The sequence below is a fragment of the Poecilia formosa genome, unplaced genomic scaffold, assembly GCF_000485575.1.
Source record: "Poecilia formosa unplaced genomic scaffold, Poecilia_formosa-5.1.2 Scaffold12, whole genome shotgun sequence".
NCBI lineage: Eukaryota > Metazoa > Chordata > Actinopteri > Cyprinodontiformes > Poeciliidae > Poecilia > Poecilia formosa.
The window spans coordinates 214617-239973 of NW_006799951.1; the positions used below are offsets into that span (position 1 = coordinate 214617).

The 25357-nt window shown below is 40.4% G+C and overlaps 1 protein-coding gene across 3 annotated transcripts in view; it reads left to right on the plus strand.

The window, feature by feature from the left end:
• The first annotated feature begins 6 nt into the window (after window positions 1-6).
• The window catches only part of spock2 (SPARC (osteonectin), cwcv and kazal like domains proteoglycan 2), a 34545-nt gene continuing 9194 nt past the window's right edge, over window positions 7-25357 (plus strand). Inside the window, exons 1-5 of one of the 3 annotated variants that reach the window (XM_016667705.1) lie at window positions 8-408; window positions 16201-16209; window positions 16660-16705; window positions 24485-24599; window positions 24938-25043. In XM_016667705.1, coding sequence (XP_016523191.1) covers window positions 220-408; window positions 16201-16209; window positions 16660-16705; window positions 24485-24599; window positions 24938-25043 — 465 coding nt within the window. In that variant the 5' untranslated portion in view covers window positions 8-219. Of the gene's footprint in view, window positions 409-16200; window positions 16210-16659; window positions 16706-24484; window positions 24600-24937; window positions 25044-25357 lie in introns of all 3 variants that reach the window. The other 2 variants (XM_007545239.2, XM_016667708.1) reach the window with 2 other exon arrangements.

A 25357-nucleotide genomic window follows, 5' to 3' on the forward strand; every position in this document is an offset into this window, starting at 1 on the left:
TATTTACCACCATCAAACAGCTTCCCTTCCTCACTCCGTCTGCCTCCCTCCCATCTGCAGGAGCATCTTACAGGCTAATCAGGTGGCGCTTTCCATCCAGCCTCAGCATCCGCCGCCTTCCAGAAGAGGAGAGCGGACAGACGGTGTTGTTTCGTGCGAGGAGGTGTCCTGTGTGCGTGGTTTTCTTTTCTCCCCTCCCTCCCACCTCTCCGGTTAAACATGGTGGAAATGTCGGATATGGTGTGCCTTCTCGCCCCGCTGCTGATGTTCGCGGGGTCCACCTTGCAGGCGGACGTGAAGAGCGTCCGAGAAGCGGAGAAATCCGGGAATTTCATGGAAGACGAGCAGTGGCTGTCCACCATTTCACAGTACAGCCGCAAGATCAAGCACTGGAATCGCTTCAGAGATGTAAGTGTCGAATGAATGCGGTGTGGATGCGCTGCCATGTTTACTCCCGTCTTTCACACAAACTTGGTTCTTTCTGCAGTTTTGCAGCCAGCCACACTCCTGGAATAAATGATTATTGAAGAGTTTGATTCAGCTACTGGCATTTTGATTTCTAATTGTTTTTGTTTGTTTGGAAGGGAAATGTTTTGAGAGAGGAGTATTTATAGCTTAAAAAAAAAAAAAAAAAACTTATCCCAGGGAAATCTGGATAGTCAAAGTCGAATGTTGTCAGAAAACTTATATGAGATATTATAAACACACATCATTCTGCCTCACTCATCCTCTCATTTCCTGCAATGTTTTTTTTTTCTTCCCCCAATAGGCAATTAAGTTGTTGTTTCTGCTTGGCAGTATGAGCCCAAACCATCATACTGCCCCTCACCGTGAAAGGTTCCCCCTCAGATGTGGCTCCAGGGATTTCACAAACAAGAGAATTTAGTAATTAATACATAGTGCACTGATTGATTGGTTGACGTGCACACATGCAGCTATTGAACGGACTGATCTGGGTTATTGGAATTGATTAAAACCTGCAGGCTACGCCTGGTGATAAATTACTGTGTCTGTGGACGTATGGATGCAGCTCTGTGAAATGATTACTAATGATTCCCAACAGGATCTGGACAGTATATCGCAGCCGGATTAGGTTGCATATGACCGATGTTAATTTGGTTTTAATTGATCCCGAGAGACTGTATGCTGCACGTGAAATGTGTTATTATTGGATTAGAAATAGAAGTAGCAGAGGGTGCGTGAGGATATGTTTAGGCGTATTTTTATGCTAGCAAGACCGTAGTGTCGGTTTAGCAAAAACCTCCTGAAAACCAAGACCTGGAACAAAGAGAGAGGTTAAGATTTACTGTAATTAGCTAAAGATTAACGCGAGGAAGTAATGAAATTGTGCACATGGGAAGATTAAATTGGAATTACTGTGGGATTATGACTCATTGGGTGCCGATCTATATTTGAACAGTTTTGATCTGAAATGTTCGCCTCACCTGCAATGACCTTCTGAATTCAGCACATCTTGGTTGGTGGTTCACAGAGGAAATCAGCCATGAATCAACTAAAAGGCAGTCACAACTGGAACATGTTCACATTTCTTAAAAATTGATTTTGAAAAAAAGTTTTTATGAGTTAATATCTGGCAGTAGATAACTCTGTATTTTATTTATTGTTTATTTTAAATTTCGGTCAGCTGGTCTAGGAGTCTAAGGCTAATGAGCAATTTGAGAAGAGCCACGACCAAAGTGGCTTTTTAAAACAAGTCCAAAATCAAAAATATCATAAAGCATGCTTTTTACTTTTTTTTTTTTTTTTTTTTTTTTTTTTTGTTATGTTATAAACCTTTAAGCTACTGTCACAACCACAAAAATGGACACAAAAAAGCCAAGAATTATTTATAGAAAATGAAGGTTGGACACTGTCCGGCACCAATAATCTTCCTGCTTGAAACATGTAAGGACAAAAGAACATGTAAGATGTTTCCAGTCAGATTAACTACCTAATTTGCAACAGGATCTTGTTGCACTTGATTTTCATCATGAAACGGCGCAATATTTCTCAATATACTGAAAGAGGAGCGTCTCTGACATCATATGTCAGTTTGTCACTAACAGAAATGAGGAAGGTAAGTTGTTATTATGAGCTTCAATTAGATTGAAGAATTGAGGCTTAATGCTTCGATCTCAAAACTCTGTTTTAGATTCTTATTTTGAATTATAAAGGGAAGTGGTTTTTGAGTTGTTGCCCTATTGATAGAATTGGAAAAAATAAAAATAAAAAAACGTTTGACTGACTGACAATAAGTGCCATAACCCTAATCCTTTGTAAATTCATTTCTGTCATTGTGTTGGTTCTTAGGAAACATTGTTACAAGACAAGATAAGAACAGTTAGTAAATACTATACTAATATCTCAACTTGCTGGTTATCTACATCCAAGCTTCTTATAAACATTAGAGGGGTTTTTCACAATTTCTTCCTGATTCTGTGTTGCATTTGATTCAGAGTTTGAGACAAATACAAAAATGTACAATTTTAATGTATCGGGACCAACTCAGAACTGGATAAGTATAAATACAACAAAATAGGGACTGATTGTATCTAAATTTGAATATTCCATACTGGTTAAAATATTTAACCAAACATTAAACATTGAGTGTATTTGTGGTCGAAAATGTCAGTGAATTGTACTTTTCCACAAACTTACAAAAAAGAAGGCAGTGTTAAAATAAATAAAATAATTACTTAGCCCACAGAAATGTTTGCCTTTCACACCATTTATATTTATAACGGGGCAGTAATTCTGAAAGGAAACACTTCTTTTCTTCAGACATGTTTCACACAGGACCCATACTGGTGGTGCACAGCCTCCTCCCTCCACTAGCTGTGCAAGTATCAGTGTCTGTGTAAATAATGGTCCAGTGCAAACATGGCAATGGTTTAAAGGCTCTTAAAATAGCTTTTGTATAAACTGAGATTGAGGCTGTTTTAAGACCGCAGACTGTTTTAAGGGGTTAGCTTCAGACCCCTGGTAAACTAATCTGGATTTATACTAAGCAAAGAAATCAGACCAGTTATCTACTGCAGGTATGACATTAACCGCTTATAAGGTTTAACTGAACCTCTATAACCAAATTTAACCCTTTAAAAACTTTCCTTTCACCATGAAGATGTCGGCCGCTCTGCTTCCGCATGCGTCTTGTGTTTCTCAACAACAATACAAGCAACCCTGACAACTGTCACTTTCGTGACCTGCCACACTTTCAACACGCTCATTCAGATGTTTACGGATATGTGATCGCCGCTAATACTTATGCAAAGCGTATAAACAGGATTTTGACGCCTGTGCAGTAAAGAGTGGTGGCGTCTCTGGTGATCATAAAGATAACAGGGAAAAACATCAGAGAAGCGAGGCGCTAAACCTCCTGCGGGAATCGCGGATGGAAACCACTTTGATTTCAGCTGGCTGCTGTAGCAACAGCTTCCCCCTGCACTGAGATGGAGGATAGATCCCTGGGAGTTTGATGACTCTATCCCCTTAACCAGCCTCACTTCAGGGAGGGAACAAGAAAAAAAAAACTGTAGAAAAAAAACCAAAACATCCTTTTGGTTAAGTTTCTTGAAATCATTAAAACTGTGAACTTCCGCAGCTGAAATAACACGGCTTGTATCATTATTCTTAATGAGCAGAGCTTAGCAGTAAACGTAATGAACCTTTAATTCGCTGTGCTTCATCTTGACCTTTGAGCTAAAAAAAAAAAAAAGAATCAGAAAATAACTAGTTTAAGCTCATAGGCGTGCAAATTACTGCCAATGACACAAATATAATGAAATAAATTGATGCTGATGCACATATCCCTCTGAGATATTAGAGCTGGAATATTACAGATCCAAGTCAAGAAAGTAATAATCAAACAAGAGAAGCTCCGCCACTCCATCCTTTCACATGTATACACTCAGATAAACACAAACACACAGCACCGGCTGCAGACTGTGTGCAGGGCGCACTGTAAATATTTCATATTTATTCTTCCGCGGGATGTAAAAGCAGAATCGGGATAAGAGGCTCTTTCGCTTCAAGTAAAAAACAGCTCCCACGCTCCGATGCAATTTATTTCACAGGAAAGACAAGGCGATTAAATTTAACAGTAACAGTCAACAAATAATGAAGGGGGATACCTTCAATCCTTTAATCTGACAGGTGCACTCAACATTTCATTCCACTAATGCACTAAATCCTAAGGAAAAAAAGAAAAAAAAGAAAAGATAAACCGGGCAACAGGAAAGACGGCTGTGGGAAATGAATGCAAATCTACGACTTTATTCTATACACAATAACATCATTAGTGTCAGTTTGAATTTAAATAACAGTAACAGTGATGTATGGCCATTCATTCTGTCTTTTCAGCATTGCATGCCTGGAACCAAATGTTGTTTTATTTATTTACTGATGATGGCCACAAATTGTGTTTTTTTGTTGTTGTTTTTTTTCTTTGACACTCAGCACAGTTTTTCAGCGCAGTGCATTTAGGCTGCGAGATTTCTATTAGTCTTTCTAAATTAGAGGTGAGTTCTCTCACGGCTAGCGCAAGTCCCACAGTAAGCTTGAAAGATGATAAACTTTAAAAGTATTCATTTTCTTTACTGTGTTGGATACCTAAATACACATACATATGCATATACACATATATCACCTAGGCAACTCCATTGGTTTTCCATTGCTGTACGAGTCTTGTAAAAGTATTTAGAAAGAAAACAAATGCTGTCCAGGAGCAACAATCCATTCGAGATATATTTTCATTAGAAAAATGTTATACGTCCAGCCTTCCTGTTATCTGCTGAAATCTGATTCTCTTTTCTGGTTGCCTGATTGAGCAGCACGTATCCTCTGTGTACAACACAATCTCCTTTCCACGAGTTTGCAACAAGTTTTGTGTTTTCTCTCGCTTCATTTTTAAACAAGTTGGTACTTAAATTTATCTTTGAATCTTCTCTCAGTACCGACTTCCACACCACAGCTTTGTCGCTATGACAACCTGTTAGCATGAAGGTATGGTGCATTCACTGATTGGACAAAAGTGGACTTTTAAGCATTGGGACGTGTCAAGTGTGAAATAGGCCAATTCCTGTCATCATCCAATTTCTCAATACTTATAAAATAAAAAAAAATAGTTATTTTAAATTAAAAACATGTAATTGCAACAAACAAATCAAACATTCTTATTTTTCTGTAAACTTACAAGAAAAAGTTTACAGAAAAATGAAGGAACAAATGCAAAGGGAGATTGATCCACAACTGAGGGGCATCAAAACCAAATGCTGCCTCACCTTGTTTAGTTCTGGTCCTGGGAATACTGGACCAGAACTCAGGGTTCGTCATGGTTCATACCCAATCCAAGCAACTCAGAAATGTTTTTAAGCACATGACGGCTCAGTACCCTAAAGGCCGATGACCTGGTTTTTAACAGCTATCAAACAGGAAGCCAGCAAAGATTTAAGGGCTGGTGTGATGTGATCCATTTTCTGGCGTCGGTTCTCTCTGACAGAAGCATTTCGGATGAGCTGCAACGTCCTCATAGATTGTCATACAAAGACCATTAAAGACAACATTATGGATAAATTAATAACACCGCAGATAGAATCACGCACCAGTTTTTCACCGTAGTAATTCTCCGGATCTAAGATTAAACTACACATCCAGTGCAATCAAAACAACGCTCATTATACGCGACATGCTAGATTGTGCGGGTCATCTTTACTTTCACACATCACACATGCCAGCGCAGAGACGTCCAAAAGGGGTTTGGTGCCATCTGGGCGCGTTTGTTAAATCCTTATCCTGAAAAGGCGCGCCCCAGCAGTCAGGCGGCCCAGGAAGCATCCAGCACCGATCCTTCCTGCACCTGTTCTCCATTCAGGTTTGTTGTTAATGAGCAGTAAATCCTTTGTGCCTAAAAACAAAAACATCAGACCCCTTATCAGTGTCTGTGGGCTCAGTGGCAGTAGCTGAAGCTTCAAACAGTTACGAACAAAAAGTGATATTTGTTCGGCTTACATTTCGATAAAATTTTTTTTTCCTGTTTTTACCTTTCCCTTGTTTTTTTATTCTTCTTGCCTATCATTTGCATTTACTGGCATTAGGCCTTATGTTCATCACACCGTTTTATCATTACACTACAGTGTACAAAGCATAATTGTGGATAATGGCATCTGTAGCAACAGAGCCAAATACTCCATTAAAGACAAACTGTAGCAGCAGTAAATTATCAGCGATGGAGCCCAGTCTGACCGAGCCACCCAGTTCCCTGACGTCCAACCAGACTCCCTCAGATGCATTAATAACATGGGTGATGATAACAGCTTATCTGAAACGCATTAGTCTTTCTAGCCATGCTTTCGCCCTGGCCATGAGTCATTCCTTATCATATTCCAGGTTCTTATTTCGAACATCCAGAAACTCTGCGGATGGACTGCATCATAATCGTGACCAACTGTTCGGACACGGGTGGTCCGTTCAGCACTGTTCCGGGCTTGAAATGACTAACGGTGGCTCTGTGGGGTGTCTTGGCCGGGTAGGAGGGGTGTAGCAGGGCTGTGATCGCGCTGAAGACCAGAGAAACGCAGTCTTTCATTAGGAGTTAAACCACAGCTGAAGGCACAGGCGTTGTAAAGACAGGTCAGTGTTTTTAAATTAGCTGGTAGATCCAAATTGATGTTCTAAACATTATACTTTTGTCATATTGGTGTGTCAGTTCTTTTTGTATGCAAACATAAGGATAACTGCAGTGCCTTGCAAAAGTGTACACAACACAAAACGTACATAGCTGTGAAGTGAAAGGAAAATAATGCATGTTTTGTGTAAATGTGAAACGTAGCATTTATTTGCATTCTGCTCATGCAGATGTTATGTAGGGGGCACAGACAACACATGGCAGAGGTTTTCTCTGGTCAGGTCAGACAAAAGCTGAAGTTTCTGCCCAACATATAAAGCTCTGGAAAAAAAAAATGAAGAGCCCACTGAAAACCTTGTTATTCCACCAAATATTGATTTCTGAATTCGTCCTGAGTTAAAACATTAATATTGTTGTTTCTAAAAGAAGATTAACTTGTTTTCTTTTGCATTATTTGAGATCTGAATATGTTTTTTTTCTGTGTGATCTCAAACTTGTACCTATACAGAGTGAAATCAGAGAAACTGATAATTTTGCAGTGGTCTCTTCATTTTTTCCAGAGCTGCATACTGCTGTGTGTTGCCTAAATCACCTTTAGTACGCCGTTATAGTTTACAGTTGGAATGCAATATTTATGTAAAATATAAAAATATATGGCATCAATTGAATTGACAACTAAATGTGCGTTGCCTCAGCTGCATTCATTTGATTTCTGATTGGAATTTTGTTTTAGATTCTTGCTTATTGAAGTGAATATTGAACAAGCAGCAAGTGGCAATAATCAGTCAGAATCCACCTTAATCTTCATCTTGTTCATTTAAAAACATAACTTCTGCTGTTTTTTGGATTTTCACATAAATAAAAGTGGAGTACAAAAAAACTAGGCTGAACAACAAAATATTTATTTATAATAGTAATAATTTACTGAATTTCAAGTGTTTTCAATGAAAACCACTAGAAAATATAAAAGAACTACACACTATATAGTAAAATACATTAAACACTGTAAAGCCTCTTAAAGAGGAAATGTTTTCTAAAGTCTAAACTACACTGATCTACATATATTGCGTAGGAGTTTTGTTTTGCTTTATTAGCTCTGATCAATAGAAAGTGTTCATTTGTAAACAACTTTCATTACAGCTCCAGTTGTTTCTAGCCAATGTTGGTTTGAGGGTCTTTATGTCCTCTCATGCTGCGGGACAGCTTTTGTTCATCAGTATTAAAAATCTAATGTAATTTTAATGGAGTTGGAGGTGTTATGCAGATTTAAGTTAAGGATGCTAAACCAGACATGGTAGTAGGTCCCATAAGATCTTTAGCCACAGCGGCCGTCTCTACCATTACCGATGTTTGGCCCGAAGCAGCCTGACCAGCAACCAGTGTGAGTTCAGATTCTGGAGCTTCAGTTGTTGATGCAAAAGGTTTTGATCAAATAACAGCAGCAACCCAGTTGTTTGGGCCTCGGGGGAGAACCCTTGCCAGGAATGTGTTAACAGTAATAAAACTCAGGAAAAAACAAGTTAGACACACGCACATAGCAACTCTGCATATATATTTTATATACATGCAACACCAGAAAGTATTCATCTTCCTTAAGGTTACGATTCCTTAACCTTTTCAGATTTACTTACATTTCAGGCTCATTGTAAAACACATTTGAGTATCATTCCCTAAGATATACAAACTGTTCTTCCACAAGACAGAAATAGCCGTGTAAATTTCATTTTGCCCAGCTTTTATAAGCATGGTATAATATTTTGTTGAAGCATTGTCTAAAGTCTTCTTGGTTATGTTTTTCCCAGTTGGCACATCTGTTTTGGTGCTTTCTTTTAACCTGTTTTTTTTTTTTCTAAACATCCTTTTAAGCTCAGTCAGATTGGAATGGCAGCGCGGGAAGATGGCTGCTTGCCAAAGTGGATTTAAGTCCCGGTTCTGGCTGGGCAGCTCAAGGACATTCTTAGTTTGCTTCTGAAGTTACTCCCTTCTTATCTTGGCTGGCTCAGGTCATCAAATGTAATGCATCTGTAAGCAGGCTTTAGCTGTTGTCAAGTTACTCTGTATGCAGGATAACAATCCCTACAGTATGATGCTGCTATCACATTGTTTCACACTGGGTATTCAGGTGATGAGCACTTGAGTTATCGGTGTCTTAGCAACCAGGATTATTTGGAGATTTTGAGGAACATGAGGGGTGCAAGAAAGCACGACACAAGAGTTTTTCAAAGAAAGCTGGGAAGATCACCATAGTCAGAAATAGAGAACAACAAAGAAATGAGAATAAATCCAGATTGAAATGCATCAGTTACGTCTACCTATAGATGTTTAATGATGTCTAAATGTGGGACAGAAAGATAGCCCGGGTTGACCAAATGCTCTGATAAAGCCAGATTTCAGCATCTTTGCCTAAGCTACATTTAGGACAAAAAGAAAGTGTTTTTCTGAGCTAAAACAAGACAAGGACCGGCCAACCTTAAATAGCCATAAACGGGAACCAAGGACAAAAAAAAAAGTGTTCTTGTTTGCGGATTCTTTGCGTTGTTATCCGCCCAAATTCCACCAGTATCTCTACAAATGTCATTCCCAGTCTGCTGTTCCTCTGAAGGAGCCAAATTTAGCCCTCTTAGCATGGCTCTATTTGTGCCTCTTACTCAGATACCTTCCTTTAGCCGCTTCTCCCTCAAATCACAGGGCCCGATTCTCATCCTTCTCGTATCGCTCACCTAGGCAACTCCATTGATTTTCCATTGCCGTACAAGTCTTGTTTTCCATCGAGCCTGGTGTCTCCAGAGGAGTGTGAAGGGTCTTGCTGTATGTACCTGATTCTCTTGTGAGTTGCAGACTGTTTTCTTATTCCCCACAGGGGCCCTAAGGGGCACAAGGGCCACTGTTATTTATAGACAGTGAGTACAGGGCCTGCCTGAGTGCACAGACATTTTGTGGGACAAGTGGAATTTTTGTGGCCGTTTCTTCGCGTTTGTGTGGTCTGCAAATCAGCAAGGTCAAAGAGAGTATCTCAAAATCCACAACGGGGCCAACACGGAGACAGCCATGCATGTGCAGGCTCGCTCTTGGCCAACACTGCATGTTTCTTTTGATTCTGTCAGAAAATGATTTGAGCACTTGAAGACACAGAGGGAACATGTAAAGCCTGGCGAAGCCTTAGGGGACCAGAGTGAAATCAGAGAAGCATATAGGTACTGACAACTACACCACTATGTTGCCTGAGGTCTGATGTCTACACAATAACTGCTCGTGTTTTCCATGGCCAGGCAAACATTTAGGTACCTCCTTAAATCCAGCTGATCTAGACTGTAGTGGAGAGAGAGGATATAGATCCCTAAACCTCTATATATCAGTAACTGACCCATGTCTATTCGATCCTCTGCTTAAAGTATGTTAGTAGGTTTTTTAAGGCATTTAGATGAAAATGATTCATATTTTCCTGCCACACTTGTTGGTAACCTTGGTGATTAAACTCTATAAAACCCTATTTTGCGAGCAGGACTGCCTTTAGTCTTCTCTAATAACATTTTAAGATTGGAGCATGCAGACAGACGGATCTTTGCACAATCTCCCTACATCGAGGAAGTCTAACTCAAGTCTTGACAGCCACTGTACTGCGAATTTTTTATGCTCCACCAAGCAGGAATATCATTACATTTTGCAGCAGCCTGATAATGAGCTGTTCATTTTATTCACATGTGTTCGAACAAAAATATTTGTAAATTGCAGGACATTGGCTCTCAAGGGCTGGAAGTATTTGGTCTAATATATTTGAAATATTTGTTTTGCATTACATGAACAAGTTGTCCAGACAGCCAGGAGACAAACAGGCCCGTAGCATCACAGATCCTCCTTCATACTTTAGAGTGCAGATAGCTTCTAATGCGTGTCATGGCGACTTGGTGACCCCAAGATGCCACTCTTTGATGCGGTTCTCTCGCGGTGAGAGGGTTGGAGATTTATTTTATTGTCCTGCTACTGTGGCAAATAAATATTGTTCCTCGTCCAGCCGAATAGCCAAAGGTCAATAGAAATGGACCTCTGCTTTCCATCACATGGAAGGTCCTCTATGGACTGTGTGAGCAATCACAGACATATTCATACCTGTCTTGGAAAGCGATGATGTAATAATAACAGGAGAAGAAGAAAGAAGAAATTAATTTCTCATGAGAATTATCAATTGAGTTTGTGTGTCCTTGTTGTCCTTGAAAGTTAAACCATTCATGCTGGGGAACAAAAAGCGCATTTATCCTTAAAAATAGTTCTTTATGAAATTGTGTGTTGTATGGCCTGTCGTTATTTTTCCAGTCATATTTGGCGCCACCCTCTGTCTGGGAGTGGTATTACCAACTCACTCCTGGTCGGGACCATTGACAAAATCCAAATCATTCAAAATTTCCAGTCAAACATACAGTAGAGTGTTGCCTAGACTATAAAATAAAGCATACATTTTACAATACATCTGCCTGTTTACCAGTGTTTCACTGGTGGACAAATATTTCTCAAAGGATTAAAAAATGTATTCAAAACTGGTCACATTATCCAAGATTTTTCCATTTTAGACGTTTTTTTTGTTGTTTTTTTATTTACAAGATAATAGGAGAGAAAAATAACATAAGCATACAAGATTAAAAAAATTTAATTACTCTTATCGAGAACCTGATTTCACATGAAAACAGTAGGTGTTTTGTTGCCTTTTTCTCTCATTTTAAGTATTCATCAGTTCCCAGAATGCTCTCACCTCTGCTTCACCTTTTATTTACCCATCACTCAAAAGCTGTCTTGTATAACCCGCTCCTCCATCCCCTCATCATTTCATGCTTATGCTCTCTGATCGCGAAGCATCCGCTTGGAGTCCTCTCGCGTGCGTGCGTGCAGGAATAAGAAGGTTTATGTCTCATGCCCTGCAGCTCAGTGCGCACTGAAGATAAGAGAACGTATGGAATGAGAATATTGGTGAGGGAGGGAGCTTTGTCTCATCTCTGCCGTGCTCTGTGCGACACCAAGCCAGCGAAGCTGTGAACAGCTAGTGAGTGCTTATGGGAAACACCAGGTGGGAGGAATTGAAGTGATGTTGAATGCAGTATTATGTGTTATAGTGCCGACAACCTCAGAATGGCTTTCTTTTTTTTCTTTTTTTCTTTTTTTTTTTAAATAATGAATTGTATATTTTGTTTGCGAGCGATTTAATCCAGCTACCTGAAATACTGACTTGGCTGATTTTTGTTTCGCGAGTGTTGATTTAAGTAGAATAAATGAAATGCTTAGGCGTATGGTTTCAAAAGTCCCATATGTTAAGTTGACATTTTGAAGGTTTATCAGTACCACCTGAAGAATATTAATTTGTATACAAATTAATATTTGTATTATTGATCAAGAAAGTGTCTTGATCAATAAAAAGAAAAGAAAATCATCAAATTTAGCACTAAAACCAGAGGACATGCGGGTCAGAGGATTTTAAATGTTGGAAGGCGATGAACACTGAAGGTCTGTGGAACTGCTGGACTCTTGTCTGATGATAAAAGGCAGTTTTGAGACTTTATAAGATCAACATTTCCACCAATTATGACAATTTAACAGTGTCAGTGCGCCATGTAGACGATAGTGTTCTGCAATTTTCAAGAGCCAAAAACTCAAGAGTTAAGATTAAGATTTTAAAAAGTAGCTTGGCAGTAAAATGAGGTCAAACAGGTGCTGGCTGACAGAAACTTTAGCCACACCTCCAGGTTTACTTTCACTTGTCTGGTTATGGGAACTTTATGCCTTCATTGTTTACAGAATATTAGTTATTTAAGTCATCCTCCACTTTACCTGTGCGATGTTCACATTCTTAGCTTTAAGCAGATAATACAAGTTTGCATGAACATTCAAACTTATCCTTCTAATTCACAGGTACAAGACGACTTCTGCTGTTTGTTATCAGCTGAACAACTTGGTCCGCAAAACTTAGGAGTTTAAGTAGCTTATGCTACAGAGAGAAACACACAGCATCGTTTGCTTTTCTGGCTACATGTCCTTCTGACCGCCTTTCACAGTCAGTCACACAGCTGTGAGCTGAACATGCAAATTTGGTTCCTCCCGAGACCGAGTTCAGACCAGCTTCTGTCTTTGGCGATTCAGTCGAACGACTGCATGGTTTTGGAGGCAGGGAATGTTGCTTAATAAGCTACCCCATCAGGCTTTATTGCAGTCTCTTTTTTCCCCCCACATTCGGTCAGTTGTGTGTTGTCAGAAAGAAGGAACGAAAGCGCTTCGCAGGGAATTCAGCTGCATTATGAAACACTGCATGAGAACACAGAGTGTGGGACAGAAGCGACGTGATGTTACAGCTAACGCTGACTGACAGAAGGAAGGATGGAACCACTCAGGGTTACATAAAGCTTTCAAAATGATTATAATCCTAAATATTGTATAAATTGCTCGGTATTTTTAGAGTGTAGAGACCAAGGTATGAAATCTTTTGGACAAGGACAGTATTTGTTTTTAATCCTAGTAAGGTTGTAAACATTTGGCGATTAAAAACCCTTATTCTTGTGTTGTCGTCTCGTGGGCACACATAAAAAAAAAAAAAAACAACGCATAAATCGCGTCGCCCCCTGGGATTCTTCAACCGTTGTTTTCCCGATGAGATTTTTGATTGTGGCTAATGAATCCACTGAAGGACAATATTACAGTAATTGCTAGAAAAGGTTGAGTGGGAACCTTCATCTGGTAACAGCAGATCGCTACAGAAGAGGGTTATTACTGCGTCCTTTTGGTGCTGATGACGCAGCGGCCCGCTATGCACAAACCCCTCCGGTGAACACAGGCTGCAGCTGACAGCTGACATTTGCTCAGAAACGCCTGTCAGCGACACAAGCGGTTTTGTCAAACAGACCCACAAAGTTGTATACTGGCATTTCAGCGACCTGACTGTTTGTTCTTTTGTCCTGCAGCAGAACAGACACAGTTTCTTTCTGTCAAAACCTTGCTTTGGTCTGAGTTTGTATGTTTCTCCATCACAAATGTTGGGATTCTCTGCCAGTCAGTATTTTTGGCACTTTGTTAGAGATGCTAAGCTTCTCGGTTTCTTGCGATCTTATCAGCTTGATCCTACTGCTCCCGGACATAGCTCAGTGTTTTTATCTCTCCTTTAATCACTTCCTTTAATCACTTCAGTGTTAAACCTAGCTGTCTTTCGCGCCTGCATTTCGGTCTGTTAAGATGTACGGGGCGTAACCTCTCCATTGTGTCACCACCTCTCTCCCTGTTTCGAGCTCACTCTCGGTGTTCAGCCGGGAGAATTTATTTCTTCCCCAAATACATTTTGTGCTGCCTCTCTTTTTGTAAAATCATTGATTTTCAGTCTTGTCAGTGCTCCAGGATGGTTTCCTTATCTGTGCTGGCAGGAGCACAAATACAGAAAGGTTGCTAAATAATGCAGGAGCCGCGGTGTCGATAAAGGAGGCATCAGATTAACTGCCAGGTCGTAAACTATTTGAGGTCTCACCCTCCGTCAGAGCCGACAAGGTTGAACAACATGGCTGACAATCACTCACTGAATCACTGAAGCTGAGCCGACAAAGACAGCTCACTGCAGGTGTATGTTTTGGTGATAAAAAAAAAAAAAAAAAAAAGACTGCAGCAGGTGGAGGAAACGCTTTATACCCCTGGATGTCTTTCACGTACCACAAACATTTATGTATCCTGAGATTTTATGTGATTGAACGACGCTGTGGAGTGAACGGAACACGAGACATGGTTATTTCTAAATGTTTACAAGGAAAAGTGTGACACACATTTATATCCAACCCGCTTCATTCCCAATCTTCTGCCTTCAGAAGTCACCCAGTCTGGAAGAACTGTAAATATACAGTAAATATCGTAAACATACATCTCGTCTTTGCTTGTCAGAGAACATTAGCGGACTTGCAGCATCATGAAGACAAAAGGAACAGAGCAGATAGATCATGGATGAAGATTTGGTTAAAAAAATAATGAAGAATTAGATCATAAAAACAACATCTCAACCTTCGAACATCTTGCAGAATACTACTCAGTCCATTACCTTAAAACGGGAGGAGGTTACAAGCACAAGTTTACTGGCAGACCAGGCAAGAAGAATATTAATGAACGGCCAAGAGACACATGGAAACAGTGGGAACGCTGCTGAGATTCACAGCTCAAGTGGGAGAATCTGTTGACAGGAAAACTATTAGTTGTACACAAATCTGGGCTTTGTGAAAGAGCGGCAAGAGGAAAGAAGTCACTTTTGGACTTTCCCCACCACCCATGAAGGGGACACAGCGAACATGGTGGAATGTGCTCTGGCACATTTTGAAACCGTACTTGTGACTGAACCAGCACATGATCCTGAAAACACACACAGTGTGTCTCCACAGTGAAACGTGGTGGTGGTGGTATCATGGGCAAGGGAAGCTGCTCAAAGAAAGCTAAACACATGGCGATTGTAGAAAAAAAAATGTTGATAGAGGCTGTAAAACACTTGAGATAAGAGGAAGATTACCTTCTAGAATGGTAACAACCCAAAACACATAGCAAGAACAATTCTAGATCTGAATATATCTATGTGTTGTAGTGGCCCAGTCAACATCGAGATCTAAATCCAAATCAAAATTAGTGGCAAAATTTGAAATTTGTTTCTCACAGATCATCTTCATCCAATCTGACCGAGCTTCAGCTATTTTTTCAAATAATGATAAAAAAAACAACTGTTTCCAGATGTGTCACTGTAATTGCAATGGAAATTTGTTTTACTAAGTGTTAAACCTTCGGCACCTGAATACGAGCACAGTTTCTAGATTTGCATTCGCTGCAGTGTCTTGAGTTGATCTACAGCATAAAATCCCACAAAAACAAATAGAAGTTTGTGGTTGGAAGAAAACTAAAGTACTAAAGGTGTGAATACTTCCATAATGTACCTTAAGGCGAGTGATGCTCAAGTCCGTGTTTGTGTGTGAATATAAAAAGTCGTGGCAGCGATCCCTGCTTCAGTCAAGGCTGCTTATCTCATGTGTTGTTTGGGAATTTATCGCCTCCTGAGGAGCCGCTGGCTCTTGCTTCCGGTGCAGTAAATGTTTATAGTGATGAGTAAGTCATCGCTTAAGGATTGCTTGTGTGGCTAAACAGGAAATATTTTGAAATGACTCATGTTTGTATTATATCAGATGCGGCAATATGCACTAAAAGCTTTTGCATATGCAGCCTAGCCCGAGGGGGTTCTCTGATCTAAAGCAGATCTAATCATGTGTGCTTTAACACGTTTGCAAATGTGGGTGTTTTGAGATTTTGGTGTGAATGATTTTTCTAGGCTTGTTCCAGAGTGAAATACCTGCTAACCGATGTTTTTATTCATATCTGACTGATAGTAGTACGAGTCTTGTGATAAGGAATGTCCTTATAGGTTAACTCTTTGCCTTTTTGACAGATTTATATTACGCAGAAGGAACGCATTGTGTGTTTCCACCATTAAATTGTAATATCACTGAATGCAGCTTTTTACCTGAACTTGAAATTCATTTTTTTCTCTTTACTTAATCTGACTCTTTTCTCTCTTTTTGCTCTCGTGTCGCCAGGAGGTTGAGGTCAGTTGTCTTTCCTTTTATCTGCTGCTTTTCTACAATGCTTCTCTCCATTCATGATCTTTTTTTATAAGTTTGTGTGTCATTTCTTTTTTTCCCCCTTCACCTGTCTTCTGCAATTTAATTAGAACGAACAACGTTCTAATTAAAATGGGGGGGAAAGAAGTCCAGTTAAAAGTCACGTTCCCAATAATGGCACATTTCCCACTTATCAGCAGATTTGTTCAACTTATTTCCATAAAACATGTAGAGCAGAATGTACCTGTTTTACCCGACTCATAGTGACTTATCACGTCAGCCTTCACATCATAGTTGGTGTGCAGTGATAAAAGAAATCACATTTCTTTTGCTGTGTGACACTCGGATGTTATATCTTTCAAACTATGTGCGACACTGTTATTTTTTCCTTGCAGCTGCTAATAACACCACTTACTTTTTTCATTGTTTCTGCAGGATGATTATGTGCGAACCTGGGATGAAAATCAAGGCTCTAACGACAGTAAGTCTCGCACTCCCTGTGTTGTCTGAATGTGTGGTTTTCTCTGTTTCTGAAAGCAAACAAGGAGCTTTTGTTGTTGGCAGCATTAGAGCAAAGTTACTCACCTGAAACAACCAGCCATATAGTTTTTTTTTTTTTGTTTGTTTGTTTTTTTGGACATAATCATTAAGGCTGAGACCGTTGCTTACTCAGGGATGACCAACAACTGATTAGTGCCAGAGCCACTTCTGCATTTCCAAATAATTCATTATTTTCTTCAAGTGAATAAATATGGTTGGTGGCAGCAAATGCCACTGCTGCCACCAACTGTTTTGGAGGGGAATTGCTTGTATTCCCATAGGGGGGAACAAACAATCACTAAGCAGGGGTGGCCAAGACAATTTTTTTTTCACTTCTTTCGAAACAAAACATCTACAGTGTTTATTTTTGTTTCTCACAACCCGTGAAATACATTTAATGGATGGTAATACTATGCATTAGCTGTAAGCGTATTTTTAAGCCTTTAATATGAAGCCTTGATAAGTCTAAGAGATGCATTAAAGAAATTGAAAGGTATGCACAAAGCAAAGCCAGATTTTCTTCTATTTGAGAGCTCAACATTAACTGTGTAGTGAGAGGCAATTTTCATAGAAAGAACTCCTCCAAAAGATGCTAGTGTTCTGCTTTATTTGTACGAGTGATTTGCCCTCCAGTGACAACAGAATTGCCTCAACTTCAACCTAGCAGCACCTCTTTCTGTTTCCTCCTACTATTTTATTTATTTTTTCTCTGCTTGAGCTGGAACCAAGCGCAGGATGTCTGCGGTCACCTTCCCGGCTCCTGCAGCTACTGCGGCCCTAATTGAGTCCCTGCAGAGCAAAGTCCTGACACAGTGTTGAGCTGTCAGCTATTGTTGTCTTTTGTTGGGCGATTTGCAGCTTAAGTGGAGTCAGCTGAAGAGCAGAGTACATTAGCACAATTTCCAAGAGCTTTAATGAAAGACTAATTATGCTTCGTCATAAAAAGCTTGACAGAGAGGTGGAGGCGTTAGATGAGAGGGTGGAAGTTAATGTACTTTGATTTATTGTTCAAGGGAGGACATCTGTATTAGGCCTGCTAAATATAAGACAACTTGGACAAAGGGGGGGGGGGGCGACAGGGTTAAAACAAATGTACAGTTTTAAGAGCGTGTGGTTCAGCTGGAAATAGATTTTTGTTGTTTTTTTCTGAAGATGAAACTGAGGTCATTAAGTTTACTTTCATTTCTGACATGTCAGATTTAAAGCAAACACACTAATAAGGTGAAAAACTATATTCATAAGCAACAGTAAAACTGTCCTCAGATAATCTGCTGTCTCTTATATCTTTCGGTATTTTATTTTGATATCACCCATCTATGCGTTTTGCTATAAGCATATAATTTTTTCCCCCCAAAGCAGAACAACAAAACCCCTTTGATCCTGGACATCACCTTTCCAGTGTTTCCTGCTTTCGAGTGGCATTAAGGGTATCTATATTCTGATTTAAATGTTTTAAATTTATCAATAGCTGAACAATCAATACTTTTATGCAAATCTAAATATGTTCTTCAAGCCTAATGTTTGTTCTATATAATGTGGCCCCTTTTCCTTTTGACATTAAAGAATAATAAGCTAAAAGAAATTGTTTGCACGAAAAAAAAAAAGATCAAAAACTAACTTGGAGCCGTTCAAACACCTCATATCTTAGAAAAACAGAGCAATGTGAGCTGTTATATGATCCCCTTCTCTGAAGGAGCTGATAAGACAGATTTTTCATTAATGCCAAGCTATTCAGTGATTTATAAACTAACAGAAGTATTTTAAAGTCTATTCTCTGAGCTACAGGGAGCCAGGGTAAGGACTTCAGAACTGGATGATGCTCTATTGTCTTGGTTTTAGTGAGAATTTTGAGCAGCAGCGTTCTGTATCGACTGTACCTGTCTGATTTTTTGTAGTCAGATCTGTCGCAGTAATAAATTTGGTGAAAGATAAATGGATGGATGTGTTTCATAAGACATTGCTGGGATATTAGGTCTTTAATCCTAGAAATATTCTTTAAGTGACATAAAGCCAACTTCACTGAATGTCTTCCCATTATTTTCCTACTCTACTTCCTGTCCAGCAACTGATGAATAAAAAGATATTTTAAAAAAAAGATTAATTCGTAATGAAAGGTGATATCTTCAATGGGATATTTCTTTCTCTTGATTACAATGTGTCTGTTTCTGTAGCATTAGACTGGTAATGCTACAGCTAATACTTGCTGGAGGTGTGGACTCTGAGGTAGTTTTAAGTTTTACCCAATTGCGTTACGTTTGACCGTGACGTATGTAATGCTCCAGACTTTAGTACTTAAACAGCGCAGAATCTCGACATCGTCAACAACAACTTCTCCTTCTGTTAGTTGACGGGACCGGTTGAAATTCAACCGGAGAATCCCAGACTAAGCACTGAAGGTGCATGAGAAGGCCAGGCTGGTGTCGCTTAGCAATTTAGGCTAACTTTATGAACTGAGGTATTCTGTAGAAAATCTGAGAAATTATTTCTCAAAAGAACCAAAATGGCTTCAAAATAAAAATAAATGAATGACAAATTGTCCCTGGAGGGTTAAAGAATCTCAGTTTGGTGTAGAATTAGGTTTTGAAACAGATGCTAATTTTTAGCATCCTTCGTGGCTAACAGTCTTTCTTTCCAATGCTAGCAAATAATTCCTTAGTCACATTTTTTTTCTTCCATTTACCCAAGTTGCTCTCACTGAGCATATTTAAATTAACACAAGAGGGCAGCAGTTTAACTCCTTTCTTGCTTTGACATTAGCATCGCAAACAGCCACTTCACGAGGCAGACTTTATTTACATAAGAAATATAGCATGTTTTTAATATTACGAGATCTCATAAAAAATTACGTTGCAAAAGAAAAAAATGGTTGGAACTTCTTTATTTTGACCTGTTTGTACGTCAAATTTTGCAACATTTGGTTTGTTTTGATGTCATTAAGCATCGGAGATCACTTTAATTACCAGCTGTTTGGTTTCACAGCCAACCGAACTGTCACTGATCAGAATTAATTAAGAAACGTTGTACGGATTAAGGCTGCGCTTCAGAAAGGAGGATTTCCACTTTGATTTTCTGCAGTTTCAAGCCTTTAATCTACTTCCCTTCCTCACTTTTGATGGGACTCTTCTACCTCCCACCATTGATCTGCCTTCCTTTATGAGTGGCCTAATGAAGCGCAGAAGTGAAAAGAGATTTGTCCCTTCGAGACATCCCTAAATCAGTGTGATGTCTTTACTCCGGAGCTCTGCGCCTGCGGGCGTCATTTCTCAGCCAGGCGTCCATGCACAGGAAGGCAGAGCTTCAGAACTGTCAACACTCCTTACGCTCAGAGTTAGAAGGCCAATGCAGACAACCGGTTGATGTTCGAATTTGCATTCAGACGCGGCAGCAGCTGACTGCTCTTAAGTCGGCAGTGTGCTGAGCGAGGGAGTTGTCAGGGTAATTTGGAGCCGATTTCTGCAGTTGATTCATCAATCTAGCTGCTGATTGAATCACCCCGCTCTTAAGACAGCAAACACTGCAGCCGGGGCGCTTGTAATTTAGACTTCTAAGAGCAAACAAGTGTGCACGTGCACACCCACGCAAGCAGTCCAAGGCTTGCACAGAGCTCGCGGAAGGGCCTCATCCTTCAGGACTTTCCAGTTTACATTGGATCCTTAGACCCCGATATGAGAAGGCCAGATGAATGGTGAATAGACACTTTGTGGCAAATCGTTGGCTTCAGATCAATGGCAGACAGTAAGAAGATAGTAAAACGTGCTGAGTGCACACTCTAAGGTTTGGAGTTTAACACCTCTTGACGCTTTTGATAGATTATTGGTGACATGCTGCTTCCAATGCACAGACACTGATGCTATTAGGTTGCTAACAAGGTCCTGCATTTCTGCATCAGATGAAGCACCAGCATCTCAAATGTTTTTTTTTTTGCTGGAAAGATTCTATTATTTTTGAAAACAAGTTAAGAATAACCTCTCAGCTGTTGCACATCTCAAAAGATGTCTGGAATCACTTCACATGCAGCCTTTTCTTTTACTACTCGAGGGCGTTGTAAATGGAATGGCTTCAAATTAAACCCAGTGTACCTTTTTTTTTTAGGTTTTCATCATTATTGGCACTGATTTGACTTAATTGATTCAGTATTTCATTAAACCTTCACCATCTTTTCAAAATCTGAAAAGAGTGATGAGCATTTATAATGAACCCCCTGAATAATCTTTGAACCAATGACCATTAGAAATCACCTAATAAGTAACTAGAGTCTGGATGTAATTTAATCTGAGTTTAAATATGTCTGTCTTGTAAAGACCTCAAAGATTTGCTAGACTAGAGAAAATTAGAGAGCTTTACACATCTGGTTTGTATATAAAAGCAAAAGCCATTGTTGCAAGAAAGTCAAAAAAATCCTGTTAAATCCCTCAAACGATGTAGGAGACCTACCAACCATGTGGCAAAAGATGATCTGGTCAGATGAGTGGAACGGTCAGTCCTGGTCTTCAGGGCCTACTGTCCTCCATGTTTTCGGTACTTCCCTGTTGCTACACACCTGACCTAAATGAATACATGACTAGAAAGTTTCTGCAGCAACTGATTGCATGAAAATGCAACCGTTTGAATCAAGAATCAAAACTGGCAATCTTAATAAAATACCCAGAATCTCGAGGTTGCAAGATGAAAAATGTGGCGAAGTTTAAAGTCCAACGGACAGCTTTGCGCCACATTGACTGACAAGACCGCATAGCTCTGACGTTACTGGCCGGCTTTGTAAATAGAGGATAAAAGAGTTGATGATGAGGATGTGGCCTGAGCTCTGTTCCAACTATCCTCAACCTGATGGGATAAACCTCATGCAAATCTGGATTGGATTAGACAGAAGCACTGGCAGGCCTAATTAGGAGAGGTTTTCCTCTGCAGGCATTAGTTTAATACCAAAGAAGAGTCTTTCAGAAAGAAGGTGGCTTTCAGGAGTTAGATGCAGAAAGGACGGACGGATGGAGGAAGTGGTAAGCACAGACCATGCAGACTCAGAAGGAGAGGGAGTGATCCGGACGTTGGAAGCCTCACGAAGGAACGCTAAAAGGTGAAAGAGATGCCGATTTGTGGAACGGTCGGACGTCGGGGGGGGGGGGGTTTCAAACACATCTAGAGAGAGGATTCTCAGAAGCAGCAGATTGAGCTGCAAATCACAGTCTACCAAGAAATGATTCTCAGACCACGGAGAGCCTGTTGCCATGGAAACGTCATCATCGCAGGCACTGCTTTAATCCGTGGAAGCTTGTTAAGTTAACATGAGGCTCAGGCAGCCACCTTATGCTTCTGCACTCACAACACAACGCTGTGCCAGTATTCTGGCTGCTCACAGGGGACACAATTTCATCAGAAATGTTTCCGTCCCGGAAGGCAGGATTATTTTTGTTTAGTTATTGCTTCAGTAAAAGGGTTTGCTTAAAATACATTTTGTGTACACGAAGCCGTTTTAATTTTTGTGACTCCCGGTGCTGTATTTTTTGCTTGTGTTCTGGTGGGAATTAAACAACAGACCTGCATCAGAGAGACAAAACGGACAAAAAGGGTGGAGAGCAGAGGAAGCCGGTGGCGCTGCGGGAGACGGTACAGAAAGTCAACCAAATATAAGGCTTTAATGTCGATATTCTGAGGAGGTGAGGAGTCTGCATTTGGGCATTCGCAGTTCCTGCAGCAGAGCAGTCAGCCTGTCACTTATGTAACAATCTCAGTCCCGACAGCTCGTCGTATTGTTTTGGATTTGCTTCTAAAAATCAGATATCTGTCCGACGGCTACAATAATCCACGGGAATTTGCCGCATGAATATATTCAGTTTAAAGGAAAAAAAAGAGAGGAGATGATAAGCCTTAATGATAATATAGCCATAAAAACGGCACTCAGTGAGAGAAGAAAATGAATTCGAGTATGATTTACAGGGGCACAGATGAGTTGCCTTCCACCCCCCCCCACCTCCTTTCTGTTTGCTGCTCTGGCAGTGAACAGAGGCGGACATGTAGATGAATGGAAGACCGCCCGGTGTTAAAAAGGACGGCAAGGCCACTTCCAGGTCAGGCTCTGGGAGGCCTGTTCGGAGTAGATAGCTGTGACAGATGAGCATATAGAGAAAGGCTGACAAACTGTCTCACGTTAGCTGCTTCAAGAGTGAATGATGGATGGAGACACACCGAGCAAGCAATTTAGATTTAGTTCAAGTAGCAAGAAGCTTTTCTCTGTCAGAGTCAGCTAAAGTTTAGTATGTAATGTCCATAAATAAATCAAAGAGATTGTAACAGTTCTACCACATTAATAAAAAAAAAAGTGACTAATTGATGTAGTACTAAAATAAAAGTAATCATTGTCATCCTTCATTGTTTGTGGCTGAGAGAAGAAGGTTCCTGTCCAAGATTTCTTGGTACGTGAACCCATCCATACGTTTCCCAATAATTCTGTAACTTTAGCTTTCTCCAAACACAGCAGGTCTGAGTTGAGCCCAAATAGTCCAGTTTTGTTCTCATATTACCGCAGAACTTTCTCCTAATTCCTTCTGGAATCAGTTAGATGTTCAACAGGCTGGTACAAAATGTGTATGAATAATAAGATCTTTTATGAAGCCCTAGACAAAGGAAATGAATGATGACTTTATAATTCTTCGACGTTGAAATAACTCAACCAGATTCTTGCTGACCGCTTTTGAGGCCCGTTCCAGGCTTCTGCAGATCCAATGTGATGTCCCAGATGTCTTTTGGTTACGACTTTGTTCCCACCCATGGTGGCAGAGAGGTTGGAACAGATAATACAGTAGGGTTCAGGTTTGTTTGTTGCAAACTGACCACCAATGTCCTCAGATCACAGCAGAGGGCATATTCCTTCTGTAACAGGCCATGAAAAACAAATATTTCCTTATTGTATTTATACAGGCTCTGCTCTTTTGTACACAGCAGGTACACAGCTCCAAGTCTCAAGACAAAGTGCACTGTTTTGAACACAGGAACTATCAAACTGTTACACATCTTGCACGCTAATGACGTACAAACACACTGCATGCTGCTATAGGTGAATAGCATTGCCTTCCATTGCTACTGCTGCAATATTTACACAAAAACTGCATAAATGTTGCAGCAGCAGCCTCATACCACGCTATGCAAACAATCTGTCTTCGCTGATGAAGATTTACTCACCTTGGCATGCAATAGTCTAGAGAAGTGTTTCCCAGCCCTGGGCCTCGTGGCACACTGCCCTGCATATTTTAAATGTTTCCCTGCCTTAATATTCCTGATTCAGGCGATTGCAGTTCAGCAAGTGCCTGTTAATCAGCCATCAATTGGAATCAGCTGTTGTTGAAGCAAGGAAACACCTGAAACATGCAGGGCAGGGTGCCTTGTGAAAAAATGTGGAATTCTGTGGCAGCAACGGAAACAAAACTTTAGGAAAATATTAACAAAGTGTCTTAAGCTTTTATTTGTAAGAACATCCTCCTTTATTTTCCTTCAGTTCAATACAGATCCTAATGTAATTTTACAACATCAAAAGAGCAACAGCTTTGCACTTATGTAACAATTCAGACCAACTCTCAGGTCTTTCTGAGTAAGCCAAGGCGAGCCACGTGGGAGCTGAGGCTGGAAGCCAAATGCAAAACTATAAGCAGAGGAATCTATTTGTTAGCAGAGAAATGAAGCTGCGGAAGCATCACCGTTCACGTCCAATTTCCCGTTTGTTTCCCAGACGTAGACACCACCAAGGACCCCTGTCAGAAGGTTAAGTGTAGCCGACACAAGGTGTGCATCGCCCAGGGCTACCAGAGAGCCGTGTGCGTCAACCGCAAGAAGCTGGAGCACAGGTGAGCGTGCGTAGAAAGAAAGACTGATTGGCTAATTCCCCAGACACAGAAAGATTGAGAAAACTTCCTCCAGCACGCTGACATGAGGTCAACACTGATAGTCTACACTGCTGCTAGAGTGGGATGTGTTTTGCTGCTGGCCAGAGTGGGAACAATAAGAGGGCTCCTGCTGTGTAATGAGAAGCTAATACATTCAGACAACATGGAGGGGGACTGTTTGCATCGTGATCTCATGCCCAGCCTGGAGCTGCTGAGTCTCTACTCTGAGTTAATATGGCAGTGGCTGTCTGAGCTTGATGAAGTAAGGGTGAAGTATTTGCATGTCCCTTACCCCACAGACTGAAGCAGCCCGCTCTCCGCTCTCCTGATGGGAACTGTCAGCCATGTCCCATCTCCTCCACCGGGCCAGTGTGTGGATCAGACGGACACAACTATGCCTCAAAGGTACGTTTTCCCATGTTTAGAGGCTCTGTACAAATGCGTACTGTAGAAGCACATTGAAAACATTTCACCTAAGGTGAAGGAAGACGGCTTAAACTACCAGAACGTTACAATATAAAACAGTAAAGCGTTAAGACAGAAGTCTTTTCCATAAAATTAGCGAATGGAGGACAGGAGTTGGACTCCTGACTACCGCGGGCTAAAGTCTCTTTATGCGGGGCGCCGTGCTAACCACCGCGCTGCGCAACGCCCCTATTGCGGTAGCCTATGCTGTAATTTACAGATTGTCTTTGTTAAATTATTTACATTTTTATACA